The sequence below is a fragment of the Lissotriton helveticus genome, chromosome 9 (genome assembly GCF_964261635.1).
Source record: "Lissotriton helveticus chromosome 9, aLisHel1.1, whole genome shotgun sequence".
In the NCBI taxonomy this organism is placed as follows: Eukaryota; Metazoa; Chordata; class Amphibia; order Caudata; family Salamandridae; genus Lissotriton; species Lissotriton helveticus.
Genome location: NC_136070.1, coordinates 223,581,782 through 223,598,146, shown reverse-complemented (window position 1 = coordinate 223,598,146; position 16,365 = coordinate 223,581,782). Strand labels below are relative to the sequence as shown.

Here is a 16,365-nt window from a genome sequence, read left to right as displayed (position 1 = left end):
GTACCTATCATTGTGTAAAGTCGTGCATCAGTCCCACATGCTGTTTTAGGGCTGCATGGGCTGAGAATCCTTCAAACCTTTAAACACCCCACTATGCTCTCAGCCTCGCAGAGTATTTCCCATACAGCCAGCCTAGTCTGGCTGAGATAGCATTTTTAATGTAAGGTTCCCTCCATTCTGTTCTGGATGGTTTTGTTTCAATGAATACTATGCAATAAACTTGAAAAGTAATGGGGGTTTGATAGGTGCGCCTTTTGGGGGTTCTTAAAAAACAGGGGTGCAAGTTGAGCCACCGTGGATTCCTCCATTGAGATTTTGGGTTCTGTTGTACCTCTCTGCGTGCAGAGGATTGATCAAAAACATTTTTATCTTCAGGTAAGATATTTCTCTTTTCAGTGATCAAAACAACCTTAGATTGGTTATTAATCTGATTCTTTTTTTGAGATTTAGGTCTTTTTGTTAACTGTAGTGCATCCATAATCTCAGCTGGCACTTTTATGCTTCATATGAAAAATTATTGAATTTTAAACTTAATTGGGAAAGCTGTTCTGGTCACGTTATGTCCTATGACCTTAAAGTGCGGCATTCAGTTCGCTATTTAAATCTGGCAACAAATTGGCTGGTGCATGGCTTTTACTGTGTATTTCTATACATGAGCTCATTTTAAACACAGGTGCATTTAAATGGTCTCTTTTTCTCTCTCTATTTACAGATGGACAGTTGTCTATGGAAAGTAGTTTATTAAATGACTCAAATAGAAATGGTGCCAATGAAAACCACAGTGTAAGTACCCAGACAAAGCAATAATACGAAAGGAACAATAAATACTTTTCTCACTTATTTTGAACATGATTAAAAATGCTAGTAGTCTCTTCAGCAGGCACAAACTGATAGTATTTATTTATTTGAAAAGTTTTATACAGCGCTGGCTAGACCCGGAGGTATCGGAGCGCTTTACATGAGAAAGAGCATTGTTTCAGAACATAGTTACAAAGTTACATCAGTTGCAAGGAACGTAGTTCCATGAGTTACCAAAGCGTAGTATAAACATTAGAAAGAAGAACAGGCAAGGGGAGAGAAACTTGGGGGGAGGGGGCAGGAAAGGAACAGGGGAGGTAGACAAAGAATAATTGAGGGAAGTAAGGAGGGAGGGAATAGTAAGTGCTCTGATTTGAAGTACTCTAGTATAAATTGAAGAGATTCCAGCCTTTTGATCTCATTCTCTTTTACTTCTGTGCTTCCATTTGTAACTGATTAACTGGTACAGAAGGACTGCTGACTGCACATGACCTGCTCCACACAGAGCTCTTATACAATTGTAGGAGCTTCCAGTTGAGAGACCCACAAGGTAACAGAGGCTGTGAGGGTAGTCTACAACCGTTATGACTCCAGCAAATGTGAAACCGGGTTTCTCATGTCCTACTCAGCCTCTTTGCTTACAGTGTAGCTAGCTTAGATGGCTCTTGCTCCTAATGCCATTCATTTACTGAAACCACAAAGGAAGGATGAGAGTAATACAGGGAGCTGCAATGACCTTTACATGTCTACTTTCTCAGTAACCCTAATCTGTAAGAGAAGTGCACCAGTGATGCACTTCACACACTTTCATTTTTCACAGTCATTAGTTACTCCATCTGTACTTGAAACTAATTATGTTATGTGTGTGTAGTATTGTTTAAGAGCATCACCCTCTACCCTTTATTGACACTGGCCACCTCAACCAAACTTAATTTACAAAATGCTTCTGAACAGGTGTTATTATCCAACCGTCTCATCCAGATGGCATATCTGTATACCCAGGCAGTGGCAGATATTTGGCCTCAGCACAGTTGGAGGATTGGCAGCTTTTCCCATTCAACGATACTCAAACAAGACCTAAGAAAAGACATCACTTACCCCATTTGATTATTATTCCACAAAGCAGACTCTGTTGCTGCACTTCTTCCTCAGCATGTCCACACTGCAGCCAGGGCTAAATGCATCCTCTACCAACGGAGAGATTTACTTGCCAGAAAGCATAATTGGATCGCCTGGTGTAAAAACTATATAAATCCTGCCAGTTCATTCTTCTTCCAGAAAACTTGCCAAATTACTGCACTTCCTTCACAGCACTGCTGCCAGGGTTACTGACACATAACACATCCTCTACAAAAAGGGGCACAAGTTTCTTTCCAGACATCATTATTGTCTCACTTGGCATACATATTATGCTAATCCTGCCAAAAAGACTGGTTACAAAATGAATTACAAAATTTGTAATGCCAACATCAGAAATACATCTCTCCAGTAAAAGCAATTTTACTAGCCAAATATTATAGGTAGTCAAGGACTATCATTTTCGACATATAGACAATCTGCTGTTCCGGGATCACAAGCTCTATGTGGCTGTTTGTCCGTGTTCATCTTTGTTAAACTGGACAAGATTAGAAGTTACCTTATTTCTTCACTAGCATTGTCTTCTGCACACCCACCTGCTCTTAGCTATCCATTCCCACTTTTCCCTCTACTTCTTGAATCTTTCTCCTCTCACCGTCATCTTTACAGAAAGTAAGCCTAAGACATTAGAGACCACTCCACCTTTGAAGTCTGCTCGGTCATCAATCTTAAATATGATATTACTGTTTCCCCTATCATAAGAGAATTATTTTTTGCCCAATGCTTAAAAGTGGGTTTTAGCCCTTTCCATCAGAAGCCCAAAGCAGACCCCACCGGCTGGCCAGTTATCAATATGTCTTGTTTCTACTCAGCACATCTCCAATCCTTCAGATCTCTGTAGACACAGAGGCCTGTAGATTTATTGACAAGAAACATTTGCTCAACTCTATGCAAGTTGGGGTTTGTCCCCGCCACATACTGGACTCCGCAGCAGTGGCAGCCATTGCCTATCTTTGGCTAATGCTTGATATGGGGGTTTAGTAACACCCTAATTTTATTTTGGTTCCTCCTGCCTCCCACACTGCCCCTATTCTCCTAGACAGTCTTTCTGAGATTATAGTTAGAGGCACTGTTCAAAATGGTTAAATTTGTGTTCGAGGCATGTGTGCTGTAGATACACAGGCTTTTGGGTCCAGATATTAGCAAGTTATTTTTCTCCGAAGAAGTCTTTCCAGTCACGAGGTAAGGTGACTCCTCCTTTCAGTGAAAGTGTGCATGAGCATTTACTCTTTTGTTAGATTGTTTTTTTCTGATTCGAAAACCGTGCTTTGGGTTCCCCTCGGTGCGCAATCCACTCTACCCTCAATGGTTTGTTTCCGTACGGGTTTCCCTGTTCTCCGCATATCGGATCGCTCAACAAACTCCATATTCGATCGAAAACTTTGTGGGCGGCTGTTGGGCCTTGGCGCGTCGAGCCAGCCTTCTGCAGATGGAACAGACTCCATTCCAATTCTGTCCTGGGTGCCACTCCAAGTACCCTCGCACCGACCTACATCGAGTTTGTAACTTGTGCCTCCCTCCAGAGCACATGGAGGAAGCTTGTGATGTTTGTAAGTCATTTTGGTCCAGGAAGACTCTACGCGATCGTTTAACTCGATGATGAGAGATGCAGCGACAAAGCATCCAACACTCTCTGGATATCTTCGACCAAGGAGAGGTCAAAGCGTATGCCACAGAAGAAGAGGCCCTCTCCGTTCCAGAGTCCGATTCAGAGATCAATCTGGAGTCTGAAGATGTGCCTCAGGAACAGGGCGCCATGAGTACCAAAGACTCCTTGCCCCCTAAATCCTCTTCGAAAACTCATAAGGCTATGGCACCACCTCTGCCTTCTGGCCAAGAACGGCACCGAAACAATGTTTCTGACTCCCCGCCTTCCGGCTCGGCACCGAAACAGACCGTCAAGCTTTCTGGCGCGGGACCGAGTCATCCGAAATTACCACCGGATCTGAAATCATCCGGCTCCAAGGACAAATCTGGTTGGAGCCTAACCCTCCACTTCAAAACACAAACATGCTCCGGAGCTGAAACATTCTAAAGACACGATGATTTCGACACTGAAATCCAAGGACAATGTGAATTCCAATTCTTTAAAACTGGAGATTGATGAGACTGAAATATAAATCCTCATCCTTAGTGGCACTTTGGCTTGGTGGCAGCCTTCATTTGGATCTCCACCAACATCTTGTAATACTCGTGATCCTGTTTGGTTTCAGCTTGTTACCCAAAACAGTTGACTTCATCCTGTTTAATTAGCATTTAAATGTTGAGGGAAATCCTTCCCCTTTCACAATACAGACATGTAAAATATCTATTATGCAGCCTTCAAAGTATACATAGTGCGTCAGACAGGTTACTTTTTGTAATCAAGTCCACTCATATCAAGTAGACTACACTGGTTTCATGTTAGTAAAAGAATGAAATTAAATTACAAGAAATCATTTCGAGTTTGTAATCCTAGATTTTCTCTCCTGTCTTTTTTTGGTCTGATTTAAATTAGGCACCTGTTGTGCTGGAATAGATGGCAATTCCTTTTTTGTCTTCTAAACTTTTGAATGTCCTACCTTTCTGCTTGCTTTTTTTTTTTTTTTTGAAAACCTTTATTGAGAAAAATAGGAGATACATGCGCAAGCCCACAACCAACATGGCCGGCCGCAAAGACAGTCAATAGAAACAGGAGAACCGTAGGTCAATCTATAATCAGGATATTACAAAGTACACCAGACGTGACTGCGGGGCGCGCAACACAGGATATGAGGTTTTCATTTTTAAATGTAGAAGAAGAGAGGGGGCTGCAACAACCAGGACTACACACCTTACATAAAGGGACACAAAAGAAACAAGGCGGACGCACCCCATGTACAATCGGAGATAGGCTACGAATACAGCAACTATACAATAAGCAGCCACAACAATAAGACTGGATAATAAGCAGCATCACAGAAAGCAACAATTTCAAATATGAACCCAGAGAGCCCACCCCCAAAAACAGGAAATAAAGGTTAATTGAGACGCAGGAAAAGAAAAGAAAAAAAGGTGCGAGACCCAGAGACAGCCAACCCTGTTAAAGAGGAAGAACCCTCCCAAAGCCGGAAAAGAGCGATAGGGACCATAGAACAAAACAAACTAAAATAACAAACCCCCCCCGCGCCCTCCACCCTGCACCCCTGTAATGGCTACGGCCTAACCCACTAACAGTGTGCCTGTCGCCCCGGAACTGCCCCAAAGTAGGGAAAAATATAGGAAAAGGGAGATAGAATGGTCATAGAAAATAACAAAGGAAAAATAAAAAAACCCTCCCACAACCCCCCACCCTACACCCCTGCCAACGGCTACGACCTAACCCCACTAGCAGCGTGCCTGTCGCCCCCTAAACTACACCCCAAGGAAGGGAAAAAGGGTGGAGGAGGAGAATATAACAAATCAATTCGAGCTCCCGAAGTCCCATCCCCCCGCCAAGAGCAGACATTCCCCGCCATAATGTTAAGCAAATTATAGCAAATCAAGAGGCATTTCGCAGGGGAGCCGCAGGCAGAAGAAGGACTAACCCGCCCGATCCCCGGCACTATAGAGGCAGCAAATCCCGTCCCGAACACATCAGACACTTAAATATCAAATACTTAGAACCACGTCTGGCCTGCACTCCCACAGATATAATCCAGCAAAAACAAAAGAAACATTGCATCAAAGTCTGTTCAGGTTTAACCCCAACCCTCACGTTCCTACAACAGCAAGAGCCAATACAATAGAACAATTTACAAGGGACAGACTCAGCCCAAGACAGTGTATCGCATATCCCCCACAGCCCTAAAATCAGAAAATGTCAACACGGAGGAAGCATCCTTTATCCTTGTCCAGTCTTGCTCATACCGCCCAAGCCCACCAAATTACCATCCTCCAAGTCCATGGCTGTAGGGAATCGGAATGCCAAGGCAAGCCCAAGCAGCAACACATTTGCCACACTTTGACGCAACCGGACCTCATCCAATCCCGTTTCCTGCAGGTACGGTGGACCCAATCTGGCACAGAAACAGATCTTCCACACTTCCTTCGGCGGGGTAGCGCAGGGGGAGAATGTCTCAATGTCCAAACACAGCTGGAGTAGCACCAAAGTCATTAGCAACATGACGTGGAGAGAGGTTCCATCACTCAGGTCCAATCTAGAGCCTACAGGTTGTCCAAGGCATCCGACATCGCAGGCTTGAAATGGCACGAAGACCAGCGTCTCTGGCCCTCCAGTATCAAGGACGGACGCCATCTTGTTGCATCTGGGTATTGAGTAAGGCATCTCGCTGTGTATCAACGGTCCAGCCGATCTCATTCGCCCAGCCGCGAGAATAACATCATCCATCTTACTCCCCAATGATCGGGCATCCTGCTCCAAGGAGTCGTGAAGGGCAGTTAGGGCAGCCACAAGATCGCCAAGGTGTAGCTCTGCCCCGTGCCCCCCCTTTGACATGCTCCCCCTCTTCATATGTCCCGCATTAGGTCGAGACTCAATCTCCCAGAAGCTGCACTCTTCCCTGCCCACTATACTCCGGGGCAGCACTACTCCGGAATGGGGCCGAGGCACACACAATGGGGCACCGGACGTCATGTAACCACAGTCAGGGTCACCAAGACCGATTCAATGTGACCAGATCGCGGCCACCGATGGAGTCAGCCCTGCTCGATCGCGGCTCGGTGCAAATTCGGGATCCTCTCGCCGAAAGCGGGACGAGTCTCAAGCACTTCCCGGCGGCGAACGATCAAAATATTAGTAATCACTTGGTCCACACAGGGGCACAACGACGGGCTGGTACTCGATTCGTGCCTCCAATCGGTCAGTGCGAGCGCTGAGAAAATCGGTCATTCCCTGCCACACCGGAGCCGACCGGTCCCTCCCAGCCTCCGGTGGCCGCTGTTGTGCACTTGGTGACCGGCCTTACAGTCCAATCGAGGCCCCTGTCATAACGCTGCTGCGGGCCGCAGACGTCGTTGGCTGTTTCTCCCTTTATAAAGCAGGTAAAATTCTCGGGATTGCGCCATCGATGATCGGTCGTGTTCATGTATCCGTTTGTGCCAGTTTGCGTCAGGATAATAAGCAGGATGAAAGCACCGGAGGAGATGGTACTCGGAGCCGAGGGACTAGGCGGCCATCGCGGTCGCCGGCTTGGCTCCTCCTCCTTTCTGCTTGCTTAACCAACCAAACCACTTAATTTTCCTCACCTTCTTAAGACTTGGTTCTTTTTCAGCACTGTCACCCTCTAATCTGTACTGCCGTGTAAACATGAATTAAATTAATACAGCTCCCACTATTTTTCCTCTGTACGTGACTCCATTGCCAGAACGGACCATGTAGGGCAGATACCTGCCCCTCTGGATCAGCCAGTAGTCCAAGAATGTCCATCCTGCCCTGACTATAGTAGTTAGTGATTTGTATATCATCTGAATCAATGAGAGTCTCTCAAACAAAATGTCTCCTTTCCTGGCCATGGTAAAAGAAGAAATACGATGGCTCAGGATATCAATGCTTTTTCCTTGTCCATTCCTTAGCTGAAATGGCTTTTTGGGGCTGGCTAAATTAGCAGGTTTAAAGTGTTTACAATCAGATTCAGGTTTTCATTATATACTGCCTTTTGCACTTCTGATTCGTTCTCTGATCGGTTGACTACAGCACAGTGGGAATTGTTATGTGGATGATATCCAGTCTTGAGGGACCACACCACTAACCACCCATTAAATCCTATTAGCCATTAACTCGCTCTAAATCTTTATCATGCTTTAAAGTGGGGAGTGGCTTACATGATGCACAATTCCTTGGGTTTCCCATGTGTTCAAAGACCATACCACTATTATAGCCTCCGTCTCCAAATAATTGAGCCAGGAATCGGTGCAGGGATGTAGAAATAACTGTAGGCGATATGGGCACAGTGGTGTTTTTGTTTTGTTGTTTTTTTCTTTTTATTCCAGTGATAAGCCGAATTCTATTATATTTTGCAGTCGTTCATTAGCCAGCATGATCCTATTGAGGACTTTGATATTTAGGTGAAGTCAAGACTTCTAGGTAGTCATCACTGCGATTTGTGTGAAATAATTAAAAGTTGGACACAAAACACTTTCTAGTATACCAAAAAAAAATGTGATGTTTTCCAGTGCCCTGGCATGTGACTTCTGGAAGCAACAGGCATGTGATTTCAATCTTAAGACCTCAATACAAATCATTAATTGCCAGCAGACATCGGGTTTACCATGTTGCCTTGGCAGTGTATTCCTAGAATTCAGATCACCTTAGTCGATCCAGGACGTCCCAGAATTCAATTGTAGCATCCAGTACTTGCAGGGCCATCAAGTGACGGCCAACCCAAGACTAAACCTCCAATCTGGTTGAATCAAAGATTATCCCATCTCCATCTCAAGGTTGGGCGCATCGCCTACAGAAAATTCCCTTGGATGCCATACTTGTTAATGTAAGCAAGCAAGTGATGTTGCTTTGTGTCTCATCTTGCCTCTAACTGTACATCTTAAAAATATATGGGCCACTAATCAAGCCATTTAGTACAAAATGTGTGACCTTGAGGTCCTCTTGCACCAGCTCTCTTTTAGTCAGTGAGCATTTGCAGCCCACTTGGACATAAAGCAGTATCAAATTGTGAATACTGTAAGTAAACCATGTATATCCTAATCATGAACTTTGAATAATACCTTCCCAACTTCAAGGACTATCCTTTACCAACAATACCCAATCAGAAGCTTTAATCTAGTGTACATATAGAATTCAGTGGCGATCTTACTGTATGAGCAGTTTGACCCCCATACCCACAGTTGTTTTTGCTGCAATTGGAAATGGGACTTTACAATGACACATTGTTAGAATTGGCCCTTTCCGCAAAGCCATCCCCAAACGTTTTGCCTATTACCTTCTATTCTTCTGACACCGTTTTCGTTGGCTCTAGGATTCTGGGCACTTTACCACTGCTGATCAGTGCTAAAGTGCATCTATAAATTGTGATATGATTGGTTCTCCATGATTGCCATATTTGATTTACTGGTAAGCCCCTAGTAAAGTGCAGTGTCTGCCAGGGCCTGTAAATCAAAAGCTTCTAGCATTGTGTCTCTTGCTTTCTTGTACTAAGTGCGCCGGGTATGCCCAGACGTGGGTCTCTGGCTCTCTGTACCACTGGATTCAAGCTATCCTGGCTGATGAGGGGTGAAACCCCGAAACCGGTCCTAGGATGCTTGCCTACGGTCCAGGGAGGACCTGGCTTGGCAGTTCGGGCTGGACTGTTCCTATGAGGCACATGGTCAAGACTGATTTGCATATGGCCAGGTCTAAACTAGGGTGGCACGTTGAGCAAAAGAATGATGGATTTAACTCAGATCTCTTGACTGTGGTGAATGTTTTGATTTGTTCTGCATTCCATCCATCAATTGTGTGTATTCTACTAGCAGGCTTACAGCACTGGTTGTGCCACCCACATGAGTAGACCTGTAAATATGTCTGAGGCCTACCACTATATTGTCTGCATGCACAGTTGTAAACTGCCATGTTTTCCTGGCAAGTGCACCCACTTACCAGGTCCATACCTTCCCTTTCCTTCTATGTGAGGTACCCCCATGGGCAGGGTGCAGTATATGTGAAAGGTAGGACATGTACTGGTGTGTGTGTGACATGTCCTGATAGTGAAATACTGTGTATTTCGTTTTTTTTTTTACTATTGAAAGGCCATCTGTCCCATAGCCTTATCATTGGGTTTGTACTGTAATATTTTTTACATGCTTAACGTTCAATAGAGACTAGAATTTATTAACGCACCTTTTGGTAAAGGTGGTTTTTAAATTCTGAGGTTGAAAAGGGCACTTTTAGAAAGTGGGAATTTTCTTACTTTACCATTCTGAGTGCCTTTGGCTGTTTGTGTATTCAGCGTCTGGTGTTTGAGTAACAGGAGCTCGGATGTGCATTCACTCTAGACAGTCACTGGGGGGTTGAGGTGTGCCCTGCCTCGCCTGGGTGACACATCGCAGGGCTGAATAGACTTGGTCTGCATTTAGAGTGATGGGAGGAGTTTTGCTTGATCCTGAATAGGCTGTTTCTCCTTTTTCACAATGCTGTCTCCACCCCCCTGTGGTCATGCTGCACCAGGGAAGACCGGACTGTTCTGGACTAGTTTCAGAGACCCTTACAGCAAAGAGAACAATGACAGTTTGGGGTATAATTATTACACCTAGAACCCCAGGACTTTAGATTACTTCAAGGAACAAGAGGACCCAGCCAAGAAGAAGAGCGGAAGGACTGTGTGAGGAGCACTGCCTTTTCTGAGTGAGGTGTAGGTTGGCCTGCAGTTGCTGCTTCTGTCTGTTGTGGAGGAAGAGGACTGACTCTTTTTGCCCTGCTGTGGTATCCTGCTTGTGAAGAATCTCCAAGGGCTTGTGTGCTCTAGCCTCCTGTTGGAAGTGTCAGGGATACAAAAGACTTCAGGAAAGATCACCAGTCACCCCAGCAGGCCAATGCCCGGCTGACTGGCGCTACTTGTTTGTCGCCCCCCCGGAGCCTTCTCCACAGAGGCCTAAACCCACGAAGCAGGAGAAGCACAGGAGACTCCTGATGCTGTGTTGCTCGACCACACTCAACTCCGACTTGCCCGGATTGTGGGTGAGCCTGGTTGTTTTATAAGAAAGTGGGACCTGGGAAGGTCCTCTCACCGGCTGCGGCTGTGTTACCCTGTAGCAGCTGCCCCACTGTGTAATCACAGGCAGCTGCCTCACAGGTGGGCAGGCATTGTCGGGGTTGGGTGCTGGATCCCGGGATAGGTCTTGTGCATGTTCTTGAATCTTCAGCTGCACCATGCAATCTTGCCTTTGGGGGCATTTGACAAACAAACTCCGATAGCTGTTCTGGGTGGCAATCCTCAGCAGAGGTCCTGATCCTGCTCATGCTCTTTGGCAGTTACTATACAGCCTATACAAGAAGCGCTGGAGCTGCATATTTGGAGGTACAAGATGGTAATACTTGCCCAATGGTATCTGGGGATTATGTGTGGGGTAACTGTACATTTTCAGATCATAATGGTATGGTGTAAGCCTTATACTGGCCAAAATAACGCACATTATGTTCAGGACCTGTATGATGTTTTCACAAACGTTTTTATGACCTGTGCAAGTTAGGAATGCTTACCTCAGTTCTCTAAATGTGATGTTATGATAATTGCCTTCGTGTTTTATATGATCTACATGTATTATGACACCTGCCTAGTGGCACAGTGATTTATGTGAGTGGTGTTTTAAATATGCTTTACATACTACCAAGTAATTTATGATTTATGTGAAAATATGATAAGCGACTAGTGGCACCGTGATTTAGGTGATTGTGGTCTAATGTGTTTTTATCAGTAATGCAAAGGATATTTTATATAACCTTGTATGGAGTCTCTTTTTGTGATGTGCTTTGTGTTTCACTAGTGTGTGAATGTGTTGCGCAAACGCTTTACACATTGCCTCTGGGATAAGCCTGACTGCTCTGCCAAGCTACCAAGGGGGTGAGCAGGGGTTATCTTGGGTGTGTAACTCCCTTACACTCACTAGAGAGGTCAGGTCTGCCTGGCTTAGGTGTATACCTTAACCAACCAGAAACTCCATTCTAACACACATAGTTTCTTAACTGTCTTTGAGAGGGAAAATTATGTAAAGTTGTAATTGACCTGTAAAATTCATCATGCTGTTGAGAAATTATTATAATCACACAGATATAATGGGTGTTTGTACCTCTTTGCAATCACTGCATATTTCCATTTAAAACAGAACATCTTTCTACTTGTCTTCTTTCTACAGCTGCATGTTTAGGGCAAAGAAATCCCAACGCAGAATGAAAGGGATGATCTGTGATATTACAGGGACCTCTTCAAGACATTCAGTGGCACTACTAGGTTCTTCATGACTTGTAGGGGAAATGCGTCTGATAGAAAAGAGTTCAAAGGCTTCCATTTCGCTTTGGATATTTTTTTATCATGCATTGTTAATAATGTATTCCTGCTTGTTTCCACACTCTCAAATGTTTTACAAGCTGCAAGGAAGGAAACTTGACTGAAATATCCATTGAGTTCCTAGGGTGATATAAGTCCTGCAGTGACAGAACAGAATCCAGTTAATTGTAATCATCTGAACTGCTGATTATCGTAGGTATTAAGGTTCTGCTGATGCCAGTGTAGGAAGGTATAGGCTAGATCTTGGTGTGATTTGACAAAAATAATGATTACCAACCAGGATTCCATTGTATCTTGTTAAGGTTTTTAGGTTCGCTTACATAGACTATGGCTCCGCAAAATGTGTCATATGTAGAATCTATTTTTTGTATTCTTCAGTCTTTACGAGAGGTGACTTTTGAACAATCAACTGCCCTGAACTGGACCAGAGTACAACTTTTCTCAGGAGTGTTTGGAAGCGCTGTCCTATGACAAATCCCCAAACAAACACACCTACCCTCCCGACCCCTCCTGAGTCCATCCACACCATCCAGAACCTGGTTTGAGAAAAAGGGCAAATAGTGTATTTGAATGAAATGAAAAAGCCACTGCTTTTAAATGCAATTCTGAAGGGACATTCATGAAATATTTCACTGCTCTCAAGGTGTTCTAGGAAGTCAAACCCTCAGCATGCGTTGAGAGGTTCACTCCCAAAGTCTAAAACCAACAGGTTCTAATTGTATTAATTGTTAATTATTGTTTTGTAGAATCCGGTAAACATTGCTGATCACTCTCTCCATCCTGACAATGAGGCAGTAAGGTCCAGTATTGCTCCTCCACTCCCTCTTATGAGAGGCCCTCTTTTGCCAATGGATCCCAGAGGACCTTTTATGAGAATTCCTCCTTTTCCTCCTCGTATGATGGACATGTATGGGCCTCGGGAATATTTTCCACTGCCAGATTTTTCTGGCATACCACGGCATCCAGCAGAAAGTAAGTTCTCCATTTATTAGTCTGTACTTTATTTTTAGAACAATGTATCTTAATTTTTACTGACTCTAATTTTAGAGGCTATCCACCATTTAATTTCATATTTGATTTCTTTTTTTATATGTTCTCTATAGTATACATTCTTTAATAGATTATTGAAGTGTTTGTACTTTCCCAAATTGAGACCTACTGATATTTTAAAATAGTTATTCAGTGTAAATGGATCGATGGACAAAAGTGAAGCTCTTTTTGTTGAATCACTTGACCCATGAGATGCTTTTATAGGACAATATGAAGGTTACCAACCAACTGTTTATAGAATGGAGTCTATGTGCAAGGTAAATGGTTTCCATTTGATTCTGGTATCTGGTGCCTGCTTTAAATTGTGCCTCTCTTCTAGCACATCGGTTTCTTTTGCAGGTGCATGCTATGTTCAGAAGATCTCAATTCACTTTGAATATTCCGGCTCCCTAGTAAGAATCAAGAAATATGTGTTCAAGTCATATGAGCTGCATATCCTCAACTTTGCATTAGATCGCCACCTGGTTTTGGGCTTGGATGATTGCATGTTGTTGTCGTCTTGAAAGAAGTCTTTGTAGTCACGAGATAGGTGACTCCTCCCTTGGACGATAGTGCGCATAGGCATCCGTTCCATCCTTAGATCGTTTTTTTCCCCCACTGGGTTTGGATGCAACTTTTCCGCTCGGGTTCGAAATCTACTTTTCAAGGACTTCGACGTGCAAAACTTTCTAAAAACAACTTTCGACATCAATATCCATAGACTCGACTTCATCAGTTCGATTCTGGTCGTCGACACGGGCCGTTGGGCCTACCCACGCGGTGAGGCCTACAACTCATGGAAAGGACGCCATTCAAAAAATGCCCCGTGTGTTGAGCAAAATTTCCACGCAGCGACCATCACGAGGTGTGTAACCTGTGCTTATCACCAGAACACGACGAGTCGAGCTGCACAGCTTGTGCATCCTTTCGATCCAAGAAGACCATTCGAGATCGGAGGGCCTGTCGACGCGACATGCAGTGATCAGCTCCGGAACCGGTGGATATCTTCGACGAAGGTCCATGTGTCCCCGAGGAAGATTCCGATGATCTCCAAATCGTATCTGAGGCAGACGACTCTGATGACTCCATACCATCAGGTCAACGCGTGAGTACGACTGCCCCAACCCCAGCCCCAACACCTAAACCAAAGGCTAAGGTCAAAACTTCACCTTCGGGGCCCAGTCGAGACCGAAACATTGCTTCGAAAGCCCCGCCATCGAGCCCAGCTCCGAAGAAAATACTACAGCCTTCCGGTAGCTCCATACCGAGCAAACCGCACGTGCCGATACTACCAGCTCCCTCGGTAGCGAAACCGAAAGTAGTCCCGGTTCCGAAGAACACTCAGAAACCGTTGACTCCTAAAGACAAGACGGCACCGAAACCAATGAAGCCTGTTTCGGACGCTTAAAACCCGACCAAAACAGCTTCCAGCCCAAAATCTTCTATGCCGAAACCGACAAAGCCTGCTTCTGATGCCTCCAAGCCCTTGAACCAGGCCTCGACTCAGAAAACATTACCTTTGGTGCCAAAAACTACGCCAAATGACTATACAACCACTCCTAAGACTAAAGACAAGCAGAAACCAGGCCCGGAGCCGAAGAAATCGGCGCCGAAAGCGATTTCTCAAGAAGAGCTATTTCGACCTGATCCTTTGCAAAAAAGGATACACATAGATCCAAAAACAGGTCATGTTTCCACTATGCCACATAGAAAGAGGAAGCTAGGTACAGTACCTTCAACTCCAGTGCCTGTCAAGAAGGAGGACTCTGCTACATCACCTATGCACCCTTCTTCTCCTGTACCTCCTCTTTCACCTCCTATTCCTTTTAACATTTCACCTCAAATTTCACCTGCTCATTCACCACAAAATTCTCCACCTCAATCTTCACCTCCACAAACACCTCCTCAGAATGATGATGAGTATAACATAGGGGATGGGGGAGACCCAGATGAGCCCTTTCCATACCCTAGTGATGTACCAGATTGGGAATATCCAAACCCACAAGATATACCGGATATCCCTGACCCACATACATATCCATCCAAACCATCTCCTCCTGAAGATAATATTGGGTTTGGACATCTACTCAATAGGGCTGCCATCTATCATAATGTAATAATGCACTCAGATGAGGCAGAGAAAGATTTTTTGTTAGACACTTTTGAACACTCACAAAAGTCTGTTAAAATATTACCCATGATTAAAGGGGTCATTAAGCATGCCCCAGAAGTGTTTAAAGATCCTGTACGAGCTAGCATCATAAACCCAAGAATAGAAAAAAAGTACAGGTCCGCTCCTGGGGATCCTGCTTACATTAAAGGACAGCTACACTTAAATTCCCTAGTCGTTTCCAACGCTCGAAAAAGAGCAAATTCACAGACATCAGATGAGGCACCACCTCTTGATAAGGAATCAAAAATAATAGATGCTTCAGGCAAAAGGGTAGCTGCACAAGCTAGCAATACATGGCGTAAAGCTAACACACAAGCCCTCCTCGCAAGATACAACAGGGCTCATTATGACCAGTTAGAAACCCTTTTACAACATCTACCTGACCAATATAAGGCACAGGCAAATGACCTTGTACAAGAGGGTAAGCTCATTTCAAATGCCTCATTCAAGTGCACTCTTGATGTAGCAGACACTGCACCTAGAGCAATAAACACTAGTGTCCTCCTTAGAAGACAGACGTGGCTACGCATTTCAGGGTTTAAGCAAGAGGTGCAAACAACCATCTTAAATCAACCATTCAACCAACAACATTTGTTTGGTCCAGAGGTAGACCGCGCACTTGAGAAAATGAAAGAAAACACTGATACTGCAAAATCTATGGGAGCTCTGCAGTCCTCTCAAGCAAGAGGCTCCTTTCGTCGCTCCTATTACAGAGGAGGCTCCAAACAAACAGGAGCAGACAATTCAACTTCCTTTAAAAACAATACGCAAACATCCTCCAATAGAGGATATTTTAGAGGAGGCTACAGAGGTAATAACAATAAGGGAAGAGGTTGAGGTAATAACAACAATCGATCCTCTTCCACCACTAAACAGTGACTTCCTTCAGCTCCCCCAACAGCATACCACTCCTGTAGGGGGGAGATTAACACAGTTCCTACCTGTCTGGAATTCCATCACAACAGACAAGTGGGTAAGACAGATTATTCAGTATGGTTACTGCCTAGAGCTTACAGCTACCCCTCCAAATATACCACCCAGACAGCGTCCAATCTCCACAGAACATCTGATGCTGCTCCAACAAGAGGTTCTCTCATTGCTGCAAAAAGATGCAATAGAGTTAATTCCTATGCAACATCAAGGAACAGAAGTATACTCACTCTACTTCCTAATACCCGAAAAGGATGGGACACTAAGGCCAATTCTAGATTTAAGGCCTCTCAATCTGTATATACACTCAGATCATTTTCACCTGATCACTTTACAACAAGT

The 16,365-nt window shown here is 44.4% G+C and overlaps 1 protein-coding gene across 7 annotated transcripts in view; it reads left to right on the top strand.

Annotated features, from left to right (window-relative positions):
* MIA2 (MIA SH3 domain ER export factor 2) overlaps positions 1–16,365 on the top strand; it is a 626,403-nt gene that overhangs the window by 593,949 nt on the left and 16,089 nt on the right. For all 7 annotated transcript variants that reach the window (XM_078659761.1, XM_078659760.1, XM_078659759.1 and 4 more), the window contains 2 exons: positions 713–783; positions 12,638–12,863. In XM_078659761.1, coding sequence (XP_078515887.1) covers positions 713–783; positions 12,638–12,863 — 297 coding nt within the window. The remainder of the gene's footprint in view (positions 1–712; positions 784–12,637; positions 12,864–16,365) is intronic.